Source organism: Argiope bruennichi, chromosome 2, assembly GCF_947563725.1.
Source record: "Argiope bruennichi chromosome 2, qqArgBrue1.1, whole genome shotgun sequence".
NCBI classification, from domain to species: Eukaryota; Metazoa; Arthropoda; class Arachnida; order Araneae; family Araneidae; genus Argiope; species Argiope bruennichi.
Genome location: NC_079152.1, coordinates 94,943,328 through 94,965,934, shown reverse-complemented (window position 1 = coordinate 94,965,934; position 22,607 = coordinate 94,943,328). Strand labels below are relative to the sequence as shown.

Genomic DNA, 22,607 nt, shown 5'->3' with positions numbered 1-22,607 from the left:
ATCCAAATCTAGAAACTCAATTAAAATGTGATGATCATCAAATATGATAGTGAAAACCAAACTAATTAGCGGTTGATGCCGGTTCTGTCGATAACATTTTTACATGTAAATGAGAGTGTAATCTATGTACGAATTTATAAATATAAACATACTGATAACATAGGATTGAATTTCGTTGTGCAAGTATTTGTTTAATAGTAATAAACCAATACAAAACGCAATTTTAATATCAAATCAAGGGTAATTTCTGAAAAATATATTCCTTTACAATGAAAGAATGTTAAAGACGGCTTAAACTTCTTAAAAACTAAGATTTAATTATTTAATAATTAGAATAAATGTCCAAAAAAATTTTTGATGACATTTAAAGAATTAGAATGCACAGATTAGAATTTTAATTAGAATTTTTTTGTTTTTAATATTTTGAATTGCATTTCTGGAAATAGATGCAACAATCCTGATTATCGGATTATTTGATATTCGATTTAGTGTTCTGTTGTTGAAAAGGTGCAGTCACAAACTGAAAGGAAATTACGTGCTGCCATCTGTCGATTACAGAAGAAAACAATAAGAATGATTGGTGAAAGTTTGATAAAAATAAAAATATTGTTTATGTGAAAAAAATAGGCCATGAAGTATCTATAGGATATCCAAATGCTGATCAATATAATAAAAATTTGAGAGAAAATATGAAAGTAATAAAAGTGTGTAATGGTATAAAAAACCATGCGATATCACAAAACTGCATGTTAAATATGTAAAAAAAAAAAAAAAAAAAAAAAAAAAAATCATCGGATGCCATACAAATAATTAATGGGATTATTTAAAAATTAATAAATGCCATAAAGAAAGAATTTTTTTCCTTACATTTAATTCTTCTTCCTTCTTTAATTAAGGAAAGAATAAATACTGAAAAAAATAATTGCAAAATTTTCCTGAAAAAAAAATGATAATTATTGTGAATAATTACTTATTTTTTAGATAAATACTTTAGAGAATACTTTTACAAAAATCTTCTAAAGGGTCTTCATAAACACAAAGACATATTAAAAAGAAATTGATCACTGTCGAATTCTTACCTTTTTCGCATATTAATTTTTTTTCTTCCAAATATGTTACTTTTTTGTTAATTAGAAAATATTTTTGAAAATTATGTAAGAGTCATAATGTATTATATAACTTGCATTTTTATTGTATTGTTTGTTGTATTTATTGTTTACTTTTGTATTGTTTATATTGTATCAGTATTTTTGATAACTGACATTTGATAGATAATGGTGGAAAAACTGTGATCATATTTATTATTACATAAATATCTAAAACTTTTCATTTGCCTTCAGCAAACTTCATTTGCATTTTATTTCTACGAATCATTGATAAATTAAATAATGAAATTTTTTTATATCATTTTGCTTGCTTTATTTTTGTCCAGATGGACTTTCAAAAATTTTTTCGATCCATGATTTCTAGAAATTATAATTTTGTATACTTTCTTATCTGCAACGACAATACGCAATTCAATATTTTAAGAGTTTATTAATCGATTTATTGACTGATATAATTAAAGTTCGATTTCAGGAAAGTGGCACAATATGGGATTAATTTTAAGAATTATATTATTTCAAAATTTGATAATATTTAAAATAATAAATAATAAATTAACATATTAAATACTTGATTAAAAATGTTTTTTTTTAAATTCCCCTTTTTAAGACATTAATATTTGTACATTGAAAAAAAACACACTATATTTTTAAAAACTTATTTCTTTTTCTTAATGTTACACTCGAAAAAACAAACAAACAAAAAGGTTAAACACAAAAAAAAAAAATGTTTTTACAATATTTTTTGAGCCCAGCGATGTAGATTGAGAATTGCAATTTAATTTATATTTTAAGAAAAAAAAATTAATTGACAGACATGAAAATGCAACGCATTTCTTTTGACCATTCTCTAAAAGAAAACTACCAGAATTAAAATACTTTTAAATGTTTGAATCATGTTTTAATTGTATTATTATTAAGTCATTTAATCATATCTTCTTTTCAATTCGCTCGTGCACGTTTTATAAATATTCAATGCACATCTCTGATCGACACTGGGGTATTATAAGAAGATGAAAGACATAACTATATTAGCTATTTTATTGAATCAAACATGGCTTCAAATGTTAATACACATGCAAAAATTTCATTTTGAATCATATTTTAATTGAATTATTATAAAGTCATTTAATCGTATCTTCATTTCAATTCGCTCGTGCACGTTTTATAAATATTCAATGCACATCTCTGATCGACACTGGGGTATTATAAGAAGATGAAAGATATAACTATATTAGATATTTTATTGAATCAAACATGGCTTCAAATGTTAATACACATGCAAAAATTTCATTTTGAATCATATTTTAATTGAATTATTATAAAGTCATTTAATCGTATCTTCTTTTCAATTCGCTCGTGCACGTTTTATAAATATTCAATGCACATCTCTGATCGACACTGGGGTATTATAAGAAGATGAAAGATATAACTATATTAGCTATTTTATTGAATCAAACATGGCTTCAAATGTTAATACACATGCAAAAATTTCATTTTGAATCATATTTTAATTGAATTATTATAAAGTCATTTAATCGTATCTTCTTTTCAATTCGCTCGTGCACGTTTTATAAATATTCAATGCACATCTCTGATCGACACTGGGGTATTATAAGAGGATGAAAGATATAACTATATTAGCTATTTTATTGAATCAAACATGGCTTCAAATGTTAATACACATGCAAAAATTTCATTTTGAATCATATTTTAATTGAATTATTATAAAGTCATTTAATCGTATCTTCTTTTCAATTCGCTCGTGCACGTTTTATAAATATTCAATGCACATCTCTGATCGACAGTGGGGTATTATAAGAAGATGAAAGACATAACTATATTAGCTATTTTATTGAATCAAACATGGCTTCAAATGTTAATACACATGCAAAAATTTCATTTTGAATCATATTTTAATTGAATTATTATAAAGTCATTTAATCGTATCTTCTTTTCAATTCGCTCGTGCACGTTTTATAAATATTCAATGCACATCTCTGATCGACACTGGGGTATTATAAGAAGATGAAAGATATAACTATATTAGATATTTTATTGAATCAAACATGGCTTCAAATGTTAATACACATGCAAAAATTTCATTTTGAATCATATTTTAATTGAATTATTATAAAGTCATTTAATCGTATCTTCTTTTCAATTCGCTCGTGCACGTTTTATAAATATTCAATGCACATCTCTGATCGACACTGGGGTATTATAAGAAGATGAAAGATATAACTATATTAGCTATTTTATTGAATCAAACATGGCTTCAAATGTTAATACACATGCAAAAATTTCATTTTGAATCATATTTTAATTGAATTATTATAAAGTCATTTAATCGTATCTTCTTTTCAATTCGCTCGTGCACGTTTTATAAATATTCAATGCACATCTCTGATCGACACTGGGGTATTATAAGAAGATGAAAGACATAACTATATTAGCTATTTTATTGAATCGAAGATGGCTTCACATGTTAATACACATGCAAACACTTCATTTTGAAGAGCTAAAAACTTTGGAATTTGTTTACCACGATCCATTGCGTTCCACAAACATTAGAAAAAATACACGTGAGTTTTAGTGTCTTCTAAATATTATCAGTCTCAAGTTCTCGTTGATTATAAAGAAATTCTATTAGAAGGATTTTTTTTTAAACATTTCAGTATAACATCTCATATTGTTTCTTTAATTTTTGGAAATAGATTAAATTAAATATTTTCTCAATTAATCACTAAAATTTGTTATTTTCTATGAAACTTATTACTGTTATATTTTTTGACAATAATAGTAACTAATTTGCACATTTTTTTAATTATGTTGTTACATTATCGATGTAACTTGCTCATCGATTCACTATGCATATTTAATCATATTCATTACGTCTTAAATCAAGTTAATCCATTTTAAACTAATTATTTGACAGTATGAAATACCGTATGTTTTTTGAAGGAAAGAGTATCGAACTTTAATATATAAAAGGCAGAATTTACTTCTGAATTTCATCAATGTTTTATGAAATATTTTGACAAGATATGCTTAAAATATATTCTGCTTTGTCATTTTATACGACTGATACAAATCATTTCTAGAAGATCTATTGCAGTAATTCTTCTTGTTAAAAATCATGATTTTGATTTCATTACAAAATTATCGGTTTCTACACTGCGAAATTTTTTAAAGAATATTTTCATTTAACAAGCGTCTGTAAGATATATTAATGTTTACAAATTAATCTTAACTTTTTGGTTCTGAGAAGCTTATTTTTATATAAATTGCAAATAAATGGAATTCTTGAGGAACATTTCAATACAATTTTACAATTTAATTCTATTTTGGGAAGTTATATTTAATGAAAATACATTTTAGGTAGACTTTTTAAGGACCTTTATAACCTTAATTTAACCTATTTTCAAGGTTCACAGGATGATTTTAGCAAAAGTTCTAGAGAATTGCACCAATTATGAACCTATGAACTCGCAACTACTCTTCATAAGATATTATATTTATAACATGTTGCTCTTATTATCTGGTGAATACCATAACTGAAGTAATTTTGAATGGAATTTAACCGGTGTGGAATATGTTAATAGGAGTGTAAAAATTTTGGATGATATTGTAGATGAATCCTCCAGCATAAAGAGAGTGGAAATGGTGGGGAGTTGAAACTTTCATTTCGCAATAACTTCTTTAATATGAAGATAGAAAAATAAACCGAATTAGCTATTTTTCATTTTTATATAGAAAAAAAAATTAACTTAGTGAAAAAAAAATGTTACGATTTTATCAGAAAGATTAAAAGAACTCAGATTACATATAATTGAACATAATTATTTGTTTAACCATTTCATTAAAAAAAGTCTTAAAACTACTGAATAAGAGATTTTCTGAGTAAGAATTTACAAATAATTTCGACACATTTTTCGGAGTTATTCTTTATTAAGTATCATGTTTCTGAGCACTTTACTTCTACTTACTGGACAAATATCTGTTAAAACGATTTAAAAAAATGTAGCATAAGCTTTTATTTTTTTTAAATTGAAATTTAGCTTCTGCTTTACATTATATAATACAGCCACATTTGGTGACCAGTTGGTTCGCTAAGAGTATTGGCTGTATTTAATTTTAACTAAATCTTTTATGCATAAATTGATATTCCTTATTTTCTTAATAATGTCTTTTAAAATTTGTTCTAGACATAAAACTGCGCTATTTAAATAGCCTTATAACTACTCTAATTATTACATACATGAGTCTTCCTAATGAATATGGATTTCATGATATTATAATGCTATAAAAAACTTCATTGTTCAGATTTTTATCTATTGAAAATTATCTATTGCATTTGGAGAGTGTAATTTGACATTTTGATATTTTGTGTAAAATGCGCAATAATAAATAGAATCTTTCTTCTTTAGCTTTCAACAATGGAAGACAATCAAATTATTAAATGACGAAATATTGGAAACACTTTGAATTATAACATTGAAATATATTTTTAGTAAATTAAAATTCTAATTGAAATTTAAAAAAAAATCATTCTAATGTGCATATTTTTTTACAAATAATATGTGCGCCAAATTTGGTAGCTCTGCGTTAAATAGTGTGTTCTGAAAAATGACAATACACACGTTTCCCCCTTATTATTAGTAGAGACAGATATTAGGTAAAAAAAAAAAAACATATTTGCTAAGGATTCTATAAAAACACGAGATAAGCATGACAACTTATCTTAAACAATTTTTTGAGATATAAATAGTTATCGAAATATATTTGCTTTAGACGAGATTTATCAAAATAAAATGTAAAAAAAATTACACTGTTCACCAATTTAACTTTTAACGTAATCTTAACGGTGTCAAATATCAGCAACGGAAACTGAAAGGAATCCATACGATATTTTCCTACACTACTCTTATCAGGTAATTTTAAACGGTCATGTCTGAAGTCTTTTCATGACCGTTTAAAATTACTTGATATAAATAAGCAGCGCTCAGCTAAATGCATATAGAGTTATTTCTCGGAGATCAGTTTTCTAGCTTTTCTCTTAAACAAGCTTAAAATATACAAGAAATCAAGAGTTATTAATAGAATTGGAATTGTTTTCATAGCATTTGTAGATTAAAATGGCGCCTTGGCTTTGGTACTTATTAGGATTATTTTCTTACAGTGATGTGCCTATATGTAAGTAAATATTAATTATATTTTAAAGAAGATGCTTTTGATTTCCAAATGATTTGCCGGAAATGTTGGAAATACTTAATTTCAATTAATCACTTTTTCATAATTGGATTATGAATCCCACAACAAGGTTTTTAAAACCTTGATAGACATAAATTCGTGTTTTTTTAATATCCTTATACATGTTCTATTTATTTTGTACATGAACCTTCCTAATGGAATTTTTATTATTCGATGAGACCAAATAAAACAAATAAAGTAGTATTAAAAGTATTCGGTAATCGTCAATGAGGGTGAAATAATTTTTCGTATACTAAATCGATATTTCTACAATTATTTTTGACTGTCTATGTCATTTATTGTATCTCATATTGTGTTTTAGATTAACATTCAAAATATTTATTTCATCGTTGGTAGGGACTGTTTATGGTGCGAGTGAAACGCGCATAGCCATAATGCTAGTTATGATACTTATTTTAAAGTTATAGCTGTCGAGGCTCAAAAATCAAATGGCAGACGTAAAAAAACCCCGTCTTTACAGGAAAAATTTTGCAATTTATTGATTTAATTAATATGAAATACTTCCTCTAGGAGTTGAAAGTTACATTCAATGAGTTCATTAATCATATAGCACTTTATGTGGAACAATAAATAAGAGTTACACATGAACCAATATTTTAACAAAGATATTCATAAATATAACTTATTTTGTAAATTCTTTAGTTTGCAAAGTATTGATCAGAATGAGGGGGAAATAATTTATGAACATGCAAAACTAAATAACAAATTATTACATTATTTATAAGCTTATCTATAAAAATCACGTGAAGAGGCTGACTAAAATTTATTAATAAAAGAAACCTTTCAAATCCAGTATAATAAAAATATTAAAAAAAAAACGAATCTAAATTGAGAATAAATTCATTTTACAAGTTTATGCTTAGAAATATATTTTAACATTAAATTAATTCATGTCGAGTCAAAGCATAGAATAGCATCTTTTGATCACATTTGTTCACATTTAATTTTGAAATGCTTGTTATTAGGAGAACGACAGCAAAATACTATTTTTAAATTTGATATTATTTAAAAATAGTATTTTGCTGTCGTTCTCCTTATATCCTACAATTTTTCTTATTTAGAGGATAATTTAGGGTACAAAAATTACTTCCAACATTATTCAAAATGAATGATAATCATGCCAAAATAATGTCACGTTTCCTTTCAGAATTATATATAATTTTTCGTGCAACTAAATACTCCCAAACATGCAAATAACTAATGTTAAATTAACTCATTTCACTTCATTATGAAACAATTTTACATTTATATATGCATAAAAGGATTTTTTTCAGTTACTTCAAACATATAAGCTTGTTATGATACTATTTCATTTCTAAATCTTGAAAATTTTCATTTCTCTTTGATATGACTCAATTTCACCTTAATTTAAATTTGAGTGTTAGCTCTGTATTAAAATGGATAATTGAGTCAAATCATACTCATCACCCTTTCTTTCTCATTTGCAAAGCAATGCGCAGGAAACTGTTTCAAAAAGAAATGACGTTATAACAAGGCGATAATAATATGCTTTTAGAATTTCGATGTCCAGATAACCAAGAGGAAATATGAAATATCTAAAAATAAAGATCTTTGGAAAAGTAAAATAATTAAATTAACTAAAATATTAATGTGTTACTGATGCATATTTCCACATAATGGGTTACTAAAACGTATTTCCACATAATGTGTAACAGAAACATATTTCCACATAATTTGGTACCGAAGCATATTTCTACATTATTTGTCACCGATGCATATTTCCACATAATGGGTTACTAAAACGTATTTCCACATAATGTGTTATTTTTACATATTTCCACATAATGTGTAACAGAAACATATTTCCACATAATTTGGTCCCGAAGCATATTTCTACATTATTTGTCACTGATGCGTATTTCCACATAATGTGTTACTGAAAATTATTTCCAAATAATGCGTTACCGAAAAATACGTCCGCAAATGATTTCAACAGCGAATTAAAGACATGACAAAATTTCGCTGCATCATTCAGCAAAATTATTCGCCATTTTTATTTTTTAACAGTTTTCTAACTTCCTTAAATTTATCCTGATTTTCTTTGATTGAAGAGAAAAAAATGCAGACAGTTGCGAAGATCTAAGAACTGCCAAGTGTGTAATTCCTATTCTAATGATCAAACGATCAGTAAGGCGTTTTGAAAGGTACTGATGTTTTTTCTATCCTTAAATTATTTCTTGAAATCTCAAGTATGCGTACTAAAAGATACTGAATATTAGAAATATAAGGATTTGAGTTGATAAGAAATCCGTAATTTTGCATTTATCTGGAGAGTTATCAACCTTGAGTCATTATTGGGGACATCATTTAAAATTTTAAATGGTCATTCAAGGTTTTATCAAACCATAATCATGCGTTAACTCCTGTCATATTGCCTGAGTTTCTAGCTAAGTGAGATTGTTTAAGATTGTTAATGTGATACAAGAATTAATTTATTTAAACTGCATTCTATTTGTAGCTACTTCTCCGTGTTTTCTACAAGTCTATAATGGAACTGTCGGTTGTGTAGGAGACAATACGGAAGTTATCTGCGAGGTGAAATGTGCAGGCAAGTACGAGGGTAGATTTCACTGCTCTGATGCCAAAGGTTGGAAAGAAAAGCTGCCTTATTGTGTAAAACCAACCAAAGGTACTACTTTTAAATTAAGTAATTTTTAAGAATTTTTAAAAGAAAAATTAATAAGAAATTCTCATACATGCTTTTTGTAAGATTGTAAAATTCCAAAAAAATATGGTTTGTATTTAAAAAAATCAGTTTAAAGTAAATAAGACAAGTACTAATATTTTTATGAGCCGCATACATTATGAATAGATTCATGAATAATTATAAATAAATAGCTATACGAACATTTCAGACTGCATCAATGAACATATTTACAGTTGCAGTTATTCACCGCTTCGCTGATAAAAAAAATATTATTAGAAATATTCTGAAGAGAGCTTGCCATCTCATCAATAAGTCCTTTCAATCAGAGACGAGAAGATGTAAAAGAAATCAAGAAATAGGCGTCTAACAGAAAGTTTAATCTAGTATCAAAATTGGCTTAAACTTCATCAAATGGGTATTCGAAAGGACATACTTATGGAAATGACTGATCGAATCTCCCAAAATTGTTATTTCTCATAAATAGCTTTTATATTAACTTAAAACTCAAAATGTTTTCATCTTCTCATTCAAACGTCTCATTTTTTAATATCATTTTCAATTCTGCAGAATGTTTTCTTTATTTTTAATAAAATTTTTAAATGCAATACGCAATAGGTAACTAAGTTGAAGTGAAACTTTCTTAGCTTCTGCTGTTTACAAAACAAGGTTTTTTCAGTGATTCTTTAATGAAGTCGGCTATTCATTTCTGGTTATTCGCTCACAATTATGCTTTTTGAATAACGAACCAAACATAAGGTAAATGTAATTTTGTAATTTGCATTTAACATATGATGAAATTTAAATTTATTCATCATAACATTCATCATTAAGATTAAAAAAACCTCTGCTGGTCATTAATTGCACAATGGGATTTTCTCTTACACTTTTTAGTTTGCATTCACAGTAATTAGCAACGCATTAGAGTAATTAAATTGATTTTTTCTGTCCTATTAAAAACAAGCGGAATTAAAAAATACATTCCTTACTCATGACTTAATAAGATCAAAAGTCAATATTTGTACAAAAAAAGGTTGTCACTAAAGGCTGATAGTTCTAACTTATTTTTACCTGATGTCACAATATAAAGATATAGCCATGCTTCTGATGCAATGAATGAAGAACTTATGCTTTATTTGTTAAAAATAACAATCTTACTTATATTTATTTGTTAGATTTAATCAGCGTAGCAATCTGCCGAGATGATGAAGTATATAGTGAGTGCGAAGGCCATTGTGAGAGAAGTTGCTCTGATTGGACCAAACCGACTGCCTGCGCATCAAATATTTGTGTAGGAGCATGCGTTTGCGGCGCAGGACTGATCAGGGGGCCGGACGGAAAATGCGTTCCTCTTGACTCATGCTCAGGTAATCTGAAATTATTGACTATGAGACGAAAATAAACCATTAATGCAGCTTAAGAATTTTTCTCTATGTGATGGTTTCATTGCTGTATTAGCATTCAATTGGCAATAGTGTTGTACGTTAAATTTGTAATTTTATTTCCCACAAATTATTTTTTATCATAATAACTTTACGAAGTCATCATAACGAGCTATGTGCATTGTACTTTTAGCAAGGTCTAAGATATCATCTGACAAATATTAGTGACGATTCCCTAACAGTAAGTATTTCCACAATAAAAATTTGGTGGCAGTTTGGTCCTCATTAACGAAATAATGCTGACATGTAGCCCTTATTAGATTTAAAAATACTTTTCACAGAATCAAAGGAAAGAACACTGTATTGTTCTAAGTAATGCAAAGGTGACAAGGGATACATAACTGAAGGATATGATGTAGCCTTCTTAATACAGTAGTAAGTGTTTGTTGTATAGGGAATGTTCGTATTCAAACCCAAAAACATTCTTTAAATATTTCAGCAGGTATTCTTAGAGGCAACCACATAAAAGTTTACTAAAACCTTATTGGCTCGATTTCCTTTTTCTTTCGAACTGACTAACTGGGTGTTATGGAATATTTTCTTTCTGAAAGAAGTGCTGTTGGGTTCTTTTCGAAGAAGAATATGATCCTCAATAACTAGATGGTTAAGATGTTTCTAATATTATAGAGCCCACTCTTATATCATCAATAAAGTTGGGCAATATTTAAACATCAGGTTGTAATAGCAGTGGATTAGTTTATAAGACTGATGGATCACTTAATCTATCATTCATTTTTTAAATCTTTATGAAGAAAACAGACATGTAGTCGGAAACCTTATCATTCCAATCTCTAGCTGTCGATAATGTACAGAGAATGCAGGAATCTTTCAAAATATTAAGAATTGTATGTAGCAATTGTGGAACCATTATAAGAGCTTGTAATAGAAATTTATAATTTCATTCCTTCTGTAGAAATTCTAGAATAATGGAATTGCTTTGTTACAGTTCGTTTCTTTTCCTTTTTGTCTCTACTTCTGTCTACTATAGCTCACATATACGCTAATTCTGACTTCGTTTTTCTGCTTGAATTTGTTTCTTATTCCTCAATATGTAGGAAGATTCAGATTTGCATCAAATCGAGATAAATTTAATTTTCCACTTAAAAAGATAAACATGAATGTGATTTTGGATTAGGAAGTGGTGAATTTCTATCTTGAAAATCACTATAGTGACAAATTCTCCCAAATTATTTTATCAAACTTGATGCACATGAAATTGGTCAATGTCATTGATGAATGGTTCTTGTGTTGGAATAGTATGGTGTTTTAAGATTAAAATATCCTCCCAAGAGTTGTTCTTAGCTTCTGACGTCCGAGTGCAATTTAATAAAGGGATGCAAGAAAATATTTATACAGAATCCGAATTGAATGTTCCATATTGTATAATTATTTATATTTATTAATAAATAATTAACGTTATCTAAAATTTTTAAATAGATTTGATTTTTCGAAATGAACTTACGAAAATTTATCCTTCCCAACTTTTACTTTGGGTAAAATAGATAATCCTATTTCCTTCCATATCTACAATCCAATAATGTCGTTCATTTGAATGTTATTAATTTCAGTTATATGTAATCTTGTGATATCATTGATGACCATATAAAGTAACCAAGCCTTCCCCATTTGCCAACATAGGCTACTTACTTACTTCTTGTAAAAAGTTGACTCTTTTTTTACAATATTTTCGCCGTCGGAATTTTAAGTTAAATGAGTTTAGTAATGAAGTAGAGCTGAGAAATTCATTGAATTGCTATAATCTGCAACTTTTTCTGGCGGGATCGATTAAAATCTCCTTCTTGATAGTAGAATAAGAAGTTATATAACATATTATCCACTTAGTTTCAGAAACTCTTAAGTACCAAATTTATGATGGATTTACTTAGATTCTAATAAAAAAAACATTACTTTAAAATTCTTGTAAGTCAGTTCATCGAATAAATGCATCTAAATAGTATTTTATAAAACTATATTAATGTTCTTAGCGAACATTTTAAACAGTTAATAATGTTTCCTGAAAAATTTCCATTTCCATTCCAAACATTTGGAATTACATGGTTTCGTAAGCACGTCGACGATATTCGTAATTTTCTACAAATTCTTAGTTTTCTACTTCCTCAAAATTATTAAGAAAATATATTTTAAAAAATTGAAAGGTTTTTATTCAGATGAAAGAATTCTCGTGTTGTTAAGAGCCAAGAGAAGTTTTCAAAACCTTAGGGAATCTTTTAAAGATAGAAAAAATTCGGAAATCGAAAAATTTTTTCAGAATAATGGGAATAATACTCTTCTTTGAATTTCCATTTACTACATGGTATTGATCATCTTCTCTACATTCAAAGTTAATTTACATTGTATGAATTAAACTGAAAAAAAAAATATAATGCAAATTATTTATTTCCAGTTCAATCAGGCAGCACGAGTACCACAGAAACTTTCGGATGTCCAGACCAAGAGAAGTGTAATGAACTTTGCAATATGCTGTCATATATGACGAAATTGAAAGGGCGTTGCGTTGGTCCAAATAATTTATACTGCACCTGCACTTGATAGTGCTACCATTTGGAAAGATGCCTACAGATTCACACAAATAAGAGAAGTTTACTAAATATAATCTTGGTATTTTTTTAAGTTGAAAATTTTGCTTGTTTTGCTTTTTAAAATGTTATAAATTCTGCTTTATAAGATCAAAATAAAGTTTTTTTAACGATAAAAAAAATTAAAAAAAGGAAGTGTTTGTCTGTATTATTAATTGAAAATTTCTCCAATATTTAAGAGAAACATGGTTTATATATACAATATATCCATTCTAATCTGGTCCCAATAGCTTAGTTCTAAACATTTGGTACTAAGTATATATATCTAAAAAAGTGCTCTGAATGAAGTGAATATTTATATTTTATGCAGTTTGAGTCAATAAATGCTGTGATGAATTAAGAATTTTATATTTTTCTACAGACCCTTAGGTTCGTGATTCATATTTAGTAAAGTTTTCTTGATACAATGATATTAGAAATAGGAAAATGCTCCATTTAATTGAAATCAAAACATTAAATTTTATAAAAAACGTTCTGTTTTAGAATTATCTTCATTGACACGATCTCTATTAACCGTCTCAATGATAGCTCTATCAGCACCCGGAATTTTCCAAGATAGATAGCCTATAATTATGAAATTGTTAATTGTTCTAAAATACCGATATTCATAACTTCACAATTCAGATAGAATTGGTGTCAGAAGATCGAAATGCTTTTATTTAAAAGTGAGTTTCAAGAATGTTTCACTGAATATAATTCCTTATGCTCAAAAAGAAAATCTAGAATTAAAATTTCATAATTAAAAAAAATGCATTTATTGATTCAAACAAAATAAAATATTATTATTTACATTATTTAAATCTTTTTCAAAGTAAAACTAAAAACTGAATTTCATGATTAAGCTGAGAAATGCTTATGAAATAACAATTTGAACTATTGCGTAAATTATTTAAAAAAAATATTCTTTATCGCACATAAGACCTCAATGTTTGGGCATTTTGGTTTCTTTACTTATATTTAAAAAAAATATGTTTGACTTCAGTAAAGGAAATTGAATTTTAATAATTCAGGCTTTAATTTAAAGATAAAATCGTCCAGCAACTGGCAGAAAATTAGCTCAATACATAGTATAATGAAAAGAGTGGCGTAAAATTTTTATAATATTATGCAGCAATCAGATTTGCAAACTGAATTATTTCGATGAAAAGGCATTAGAAGAATAAGTTGTATAAAATATTTCATAGAAAGCTTTAGCGAGCATGAATCTCTGAGAACTAGGTGGTCTCCAAAGGTGGCATATATATATTGGCCGGCCAATTCGCGAACTGGCCAAGAGGTTTGGCCAAAGTCCGAAATACTTGCAATTAATGTTGTATTTTCTACTTTGGCTGGCCATTTCGCGAAGTGGCCGGGAATCCTTGGCCAAAGCCCGATGTGATAATCTATACTTATAAATAAAGCTCAATGAATGTTTGTGCTCGCGCGCGCGTGTGTGTGTCTGTGTTGGCGCTCTACAGTCCAAACAGTTATCGAATTTGGCATATATATACCTTGGAGGTCGGAAATGTGCACCGTGGAGCGATTTTTTAAAATTTTTTATTAGAATTTTAATTAAAAATTAAGCGTAATTTCGGCGTTTTGTCGCTAAAACCAGAAAATATTACAGCACAAAATCGATTTTTGCATCAAATTAAAACTTTTTTTAATTAAAGCTTAAAATTTAATTTATAAATTATGCTTAGATTAAATTATGCTAAAATTTAATCTGCACGAGCAAGTCAAATTTAAAAAAAAATAGCTTTTATCAACGTGTTGCCATCACATTGATAGAAGTTTAAATTAAAAAATAAATCAACTATTATTGCAAATTTAATAAACAAAATTGTAATTTTCTGCAGGTGTCTGTATATATATATAAAAAAAATGAAATAAGATATTTTCTGAAAAGTAAAAGAGGAAAAGTTTACTCTGAGCTTTGACAATACCTATATTATTAATTCTATAAAACAATTTAATTTGAGGCAAACATAGTTTAATATACTTAGGATAATCATTCTAATCAGCTACCATCAGCTAATTTGGGGCATACATTTGCTAACAAAATGGTCTAAATTAACTAAATAATTATATTTAATATAACTTTAGTCAATAAATGCTCCGATGAATCAGGAATTTTAAATTTTTTCATAGGTCCTCTACCCTTTGAATCAGATTTAACAAAATATTCTTGAGACACCAATATTTTTAATAAAAATTGTTGAACTCCAAACCAACTAAATTAATCACTAAAACTGACTGATTTATGAAATTTCAATATCACTCTTCTATAAAAACTGGCGATTTTAGACCACTTCACCGACTGTCTCAACGAAGATACGCTAATCCTCTCCAGGGTTTCTAGACAGTGATTGGCCTGTGAGTATAAAAATGTTGATAGTTCTAAAACTGATGCATAAAAACTTCATAAATGGGTCAGATTTCACTGCTGAACGACTCTGATTTCAATTTTCGTATTTAAAAAAAAGACATGGTTAGCTTTAATATAAAAAGCTTTTATATTGATTGCAGTTTAACATTTCCACTTTAGTTTAAAGTAGAAATTTTATGGATACTGACAGAACATTAGGGTAAGTAGTACAATGAAACAGAACTGTTTAAGGCCTACATAAAAGTACGACTGAATCATATAACTACCAAAATATGAAGCTCAAAAATATTTTGGAGAAAAAGCTACTAAGAGAGCAATTTACATTAACTGAAAATTTTAGCGATCATTAATACTGGTGAACCGGCTGGTCGCCAAAGACGACTAGTGGTAAATAAATATAATGATATTCATGTATAAAATATAAATAAGGACATGTTGTAGGTGAAATTCGACAGATGGCGCCAACAAAGAAATGTCTTTAAATGGTATTAATAACAGAACTATTTGTCCTACATATTTGTTTTAATTAGCCCTTATTTTTGTTATTTGCCTTTGCAAAAAATTTCATATTTTTTGAAGCGACATTTCGGGAGACAATGTGATCTGGGATCTTTAACATTAGGTCCATGGAGCAGAAAAAGACTAAGGATCACCCTTAAAGGTAATTGAAAACTGAATACTCAATTTGTCTTTGTATTCATACACGATACGCAAGGCCTTTGCTCAAGATATAATTCTTCCATTTTGAAGGGTACAAATATAATCTTCACGCTATCACGTTGTTAAAGTATATACGTTCACTGAATAATTTCTATTATGGCTTTAATATGAGAACAGAATAAACGAGATCATATTTTTATATATTACAAGCTTATTTTTAACTCAGAGGTGTCACTTATATTTGAACTCGTTTCTGAAACAATTGTACTTAAAAAAAAAAAAAAAAAACAGTACACAGAATTACTCATTTTTAAGCCGGCGTCCTGGCATAGGGGTAGCGCGTCTTCCCCGTGATCTGGGCGTCCTGGGTTCGAGTCCCGGTTCGGGCATGGTTGTTCTTCAACTGTTCTATGTGTGAGATGCGTGAATGTGCCCCCCTGTAAAAAGGGGTTGAGCTCGCGAATGTGATGCGTGAGTAGCTAAGACGTACTCTTGGCCCTAGTTGGCGCTACTAAAAACAAGAGACGCTCCTTTGGCTTAAAATCGCTGACTTCGTCAGCGAGCTTGTCCATGGCAAGTGCCATTATAAACAACAACTCATTTTTAAATACTTCATTTTTAACAGGGTGTAAAACAATGTACTCTTGATTCCTTTCTTTCTACTTTGGCCGATCGTCCCCAGCCATTTCGCGAATTGGCCGGCCAAAGCCCGAAATCAAGAAAAGATCGGACATTGGCCGGTACGTTTAGAGCAACATCGCGAATTGGCCGGCCAATTCGCGATCTGGCCGATTTCGGGCTTTGGCCGTAACATATATATAAACTATGACAAATCAAGCCTGATTAATAGTCATGTTATGATTAATCAACACTTGACTACTCTGTTTTTTTTCTCTTTATTTTTTAAAACATTCAATAAACAAATTATTGTGAAATTTAATACTTACCTCATTTTAAAAACTACTCAACAAATTAAGATTTGAGCATGTTTCTATCAGAATAAAAAGAAACAAAACGATTAATTATTATAAACATGAATAGAAATCAAAGAAAGAGAGAGCATTAAAAATATTTATTTACATGGTTCAAATATCTGAATGAACATACCTGAACCATGATTAAATACCTGGTAACTAAACCAACATTTTTATTACTATGGATATTTATATAATGGATGTTTAGTAATTTATCTGGAACAATACGGTAGAAATTTATATTAAAATGTATATTAATGTCGACTTTTCATTTCAGCAATGAAATATATTGATGTAAAATAAACTTAGAATATTTTTCGTGAAATGATTAAAAATAATATACATATATATGAAAGTATAAAAAGATATATATATTCTCTTTAATTAAATCGATATGTGTAAAGAAATTTCTTTCAGAATATCATAGCTCAAAACCACAGCGAAAATACAGGGTGATTATAATTAAAGTGCAAGTGTTTGAAGGACTATAAAAGAAAAACTACTTGGAGTATGTTGAAGAAATTCGGTATATGATATATTTACAACATGGGAAAATGAATTACTCAATAAAAAAAGTTAGTTGAACTTTTTGTCATATGCGGCGCTTTTTAATGACAATATTTTATTCATTGTAACTATAAAAATTTTCTTTGTTAAAATACGAAATGCGAATGTATTACAATATTTGTTCAATAGGGGATCCTTCAAGTGCTATCAAATGCTGTAGACGCAAGACAGCGTGTTCCATAGTAGCACCTGTTGTTTCCTGCTGAATTTCTAGGACATGTCTAGTAATCCTGCTTTTTAAAGCAAAAACAGAGTTAGGTTTGTCCTTGTAGACACGATCTTTTAAATATCCCCACAGCTAGAAATCTAAAGAATTCAAATCTGGTGAACGAGGTAGCCACACATTTTGAAAACATCTGCTAACTATACAATCCTCACTAAAAGTTCGGTGAAACAGTAGTGTAACACAATAAGTAATGTGAAGTGGTGCTCCCTCTTGCATGAGTATTGATGAATCGAGGCAGTTTCTGTCTTGCAAAGCAGGGACCACATTACTTTCTAAAATTTGAGCATTACTAGTGCTTTTTATGATGCTACGAACTACTGTAACAAACGTTGAATGCAAGAGTTTCCCCAAAACACTATGCGTTGGATGAAGCCCATATCTTACCGTTATGGGTGTTGACTTGTCCGGATAAAGTAAAATGTGCTTCATCAGTCCACAAAATCTTTCAAATCCATTATTCGTTTTCATCAATTTTGGCAAGAATGAAGTTCGCAAAATCAATCCTTTGTTGTAGATCGCCTGGTTGCAAGTTTCTGCAAAATTTTAATTTTATACCGATAGCGTCTTAAAATGCATCGCAAGATCTTGCATACGGTCACCCATGGTTTTGATAAAATCCTTGCTACACTTCTAGCGCTTACAGGTCGCTGATCTACTAACTCTGTATCAATTGCTTCCCTAATCTCTTCCACAACTTCCTGGTTCACAGATCTTCTTCCTCTAGTTCCAGGAAGCACACCAAGTTCGCCTGTAGCTTCAAATTTATTAATAATTTTCTTTAAGCCATTCGCAGACATCGGTCCTTCTGTCAAATCTTTAAAACGGCGACATTCTTTCAAAGAGCCAGCATTATAATTGCTATTCTTTTGTTAAGAACATTTTGGTAATAGCATGTTCTGTCTTTTACAAAGTCATGGCTATAGCTTAAAGATACATGACTTTTTTCATCATAATGATTTTAATATTGAAGTGGTATTCATTTTGACATAGTACAAAGCAAAAACAACGTTTTATTAATTTACAGCGCCATCTATTGTAAAAAAATGAACTAAAATTTTGTATCGTGTAATTCATTTCCCCATGTTGTAAATATAGCATATACCAAATTTCCTCAATACACTCAAAGTAGGTTACAGTCCTTCAAACACTTGCACTTTAATAATAACCACTCTGTATTTCTATCTCTTTCGCTCTTTTGCTCCTGTGTCGCGATATATGTTTACGAATCTCGTCACCTCTTGCTTGTACATAAATTGTGTCTTCCGGCACGGAATAAAGAGAAATTTAAACAATTCAAAAGTGTCTTCTCTCTTCGGTCACGAAACTGCTAAAAAATGGGTATCTATCTATCTATATCTATCTATCTATCTATCTATCTATCTATATATATATATATATATATATATACAAACATACATACATTGAACATATGCATCAAATTTTATCTACCTAGTTTGTAGTTATCGAGTTTACTTGCACTGGAACAGCCAATCAGAAAGATTTCCTTTGAATGGATTTCGTTCAAAGAAAAATACAAAATTGGTCAAAAGCCCCAAAACTAATTGTTATCCGTCTATCTCAGAGCATATTTGAGTTATGAAGTTCGCAGGCATAGAAACATAATTATAAAAATATGATTTTAGAACCCTGGGAGATCTGAAACATGGAAATTCGTCCAACCTGGAGTTCGATTTTTTTTAAAGATTACAATACTTTCTATGTATTTCTCATACGAAAAAGTAAGAATCATGCAATTCATAATCATAAAAAGATAATTGATTGTCTTCTCCCCCCCCCGTCCCTTCAAATTTTTGAAAATTACTGCTTGTTCCCTGTTTAATTCAACAGGTTGGATCCATAATAACTACGCTTTTATGATGGTTTTAGGCACATAGCAACAAAGTCTTTCCATTTTTTTTTTTTTTACAATTGCGTGATTTCAGCACTAATTCAAACTGTTATACTTTACACTAAATAAACCTTATTGCAAGCAGCATAAATACAATAAAATATTGTATTTTATTGATTACGTGAGATTGAAATCAATAACAGTGTTACAAATACAAATGAAGAATATTGAGGTGGAAGAGATTTTCAATGCAAGTGACGAATTTGTTTCTTTGATCTTTTTGAATACAAAAAATTAACACAGCAATAAAAAGGAGCATGAGAAGTATTTATAGATCGGATTGCCTTAGATATTGATTAACCCTCTGAGCGTTTTCATTCTACGTCTGAAACCTCTAAAAAGGGAACTAAACTTGACTAGTATTCTCTCTCACAATCGTTTCGGTTTTCCTAAAGAAATGTACAGCAAGCGCGAGCACTTTTTTCTTTCCCCTCTTCTTCTTCACGGGTGGTCTACAAACCCTGGGGTATGCGCAAATTACCGCTCATTCATGTCAGATCTTATAGCTTTCGTTTATGGCTAGAAAAGTCAGATGGTTTCTAGGAATAGTGTATGGGGATCCAGTTTTGTTGCTTTTTAACCCCGATAGTAGATAATATCGCTCTGTAAAAAGTTGTACAGAGCAAATATAAACAGAAGGGTTTTCTCTTAATTTTTGCTAGGTATTTTAAGCACAGAAACTCTCATCGGTCTCACTATATATATAATATATATAATATATATATATATATATATATATATATATATATATATATATATATATATATATATATATAAAATAAGTAATTAATGAGGATTCAAATTCCATTCATATTCCTTTATTATTCTTTCAAATAAATCATTGTAATATTTTTTACTGAGTAATCAATATTTGAATAGCATTTGTCTAAAATTAGGACTAATCACAAATAGTTATGTCAATCAGATGTGTATAAATAACAATATAAAACCGATTTATCATTAAAATAGCATTATCTTCTATTATAATAAAATATGCAAATCAGCAAATTGATTGAGTAGCTTAAAAAATATACAAATCTAGAGCCATATGATTTACTATTTATGTATTAATGACCCAGGCTCTAAAATATATCACATCAATTTTTTTAAAGTTCAATACTTTTTTTAAACATTTTTTTATTGAAAAATAATGGCATATTCGCTTTTAAATGTTTCAAAATAATGAAAATTTCAATTAAAACCTCATCAAATATATCAGGGTAAATGCAGATTAAATGACCTTATTTAAAATTTATTTTTGAAATTATAGACTGTTCTATTGATTTTAAAATGTTTTAGAAATTTATTAAAATTATCGACTTTTTTTTGCTATTTTTTTCCCACCTTTTTTCACTATTTTGTGTGCATATTCAAAGAAATTGCTATCTTCAAAAATATTCAAAGGAACAAACAAATGATTCTTTTAAAATATTATACAGGAGTATTTCATTCCTCGTAAATTTCGATACATTTATGATGTTCTTTAAAAAAATACAATGGACGTAATAATTTTCTAATTTTCGTGCATTCTAAAAAAGAAAACACTATTTATTCATTGCTATTTCTGCTAGTTTTATCAAAAAAAAATTTAAATGACAAAAGTTTCAATTGTGCTTACATATTTTTATAAAATTTACTGTGGAAAAGTAATTGATGATTTAAATATGTAAAATTAAACTTGTAAAGCATATGTTGCATTAACGTATCTTTGCAACATTCCATTTTCTTTCTCTTTCTAATGATCGCTAGGAGTGAAGATAACAATCACCGAAAACATTTTTTTTTAACAATAATTCATGACGATGGATTCAATAAAAGAATAAGCGTCTTGCTTTGGTAGGAACCGCAACAATTCCACAATTGAATTAAGAAATTTTATGTCTTAGAACTGTATTTGAAACAAAGTTTGGAAGTTTTAATTGCTTACTAGAAAAGTTTTTACTTTTGTTGATTACCTCCATAGACATTGTAAAAATATCAAACTATATAAGTAAATGGATTTAGTGAAGAAATAGTGATATTCGTATTTCAGTGAAATTGGGATGTATAAATTTTACAAATATTTGACAGCATAGTGTGAAAACTCTCGAAAACCAGCGTAAGAGGTAACTGGTTCCTTATTTAGAAGTAATTACCGGTGTAAGCAATTACTTTCATTTATGAAAGTAGCCTTGTATCCAGAATCATTGACATTAGCCTTGAATCGGTTTTGAAATACACAAAAATAAAGTTTTTTTCTTTTCTTTCTTTTTTTTTTAATTAGTAAAAAAAGGTTTAGTAGTTACGCGTAGGACGTAAACACTTCTTATTTTGATTATAACTTAATAAACCGTATTCTAAATTATATTACAACAATTAACATACTTGGAAATCATAAATAACATTTACATCTCCTGTTATTTCCTCTAAATAAATCAATATTATGATGTTTGTTTTGAAATCTGTTTTATGATGATTTATGTCATGAGTGCTATGGTGATTTATTATATGATTATTCAGAACAATTCAAAATAAATCTGAAGATCGCATTTAGTAAATAAACACATTCAATATTAGAAGGAATATATTAATCGCATACCTTAGTTCATTAAGTATGAAGCTATCTTTTACCATAACTAAATAATCACTCTTTGTATTTCGTTATTGAAAAGAATAATTCACAGATTCTCGAAATTTGATACTTACAAAATATGCCCAGTCTTAGAACATCACGTCGTATTATTATCAAAAGTTGATTTTAGTTTTTAATCATATTTTTTGTCGAAAATTAATAATAGTGTTTAAACGATTACATCTACTGACTTAATTTCACAAACTTATCA

General features: G+C 28.4%; 1 protein-coding gene across 3 annotated transcripts; it reads left to right on the top strand.

The window, feature by feature from the left end:
* The first annotated feature begins 6,141 nt into the window (after positions 1 to 6,141).
* Positions 6,142 to 13,165, top strand: LOC129961879 (SCO-spondin-like). Of its 3 annotated transcripts, none has more exons than XM_056075495.1 (4): positions 6,142 to 6,299; positions 8,857 to 9,027; positions 10,218 to 10,409; positions 12,889 to 13,165. In XM_056075495.1, exons 1-4 carry the CDS (start codon positions 6,242 to 6,244, stop codon positions 13,032 to 13,034), a joined length of 567 nt encoding a protein of 188 aa, XP_055931470.1. In that variant the 5' UTR covers positions 6,142 to 6,241; the 3' UTR covers positions 13,035 to 13,165. The 3 variants fall into 3 exon arrangements, 1 of the variants encoding a protein (XP_055931470.1); XR_008783844.1 differs by lacking the exon at positions 6,142 to 6,299 and adding an exon at positions 8,433 to 8,542; XR_008783845.1 differs by lacking the exon at positions 6,142 to 6,299 and adding an exon at positions 8,606 to 8,720.
* The last annotated feature ends 9,442 nt before the right edge of the window (positions 13,166 to 22,607 follow it).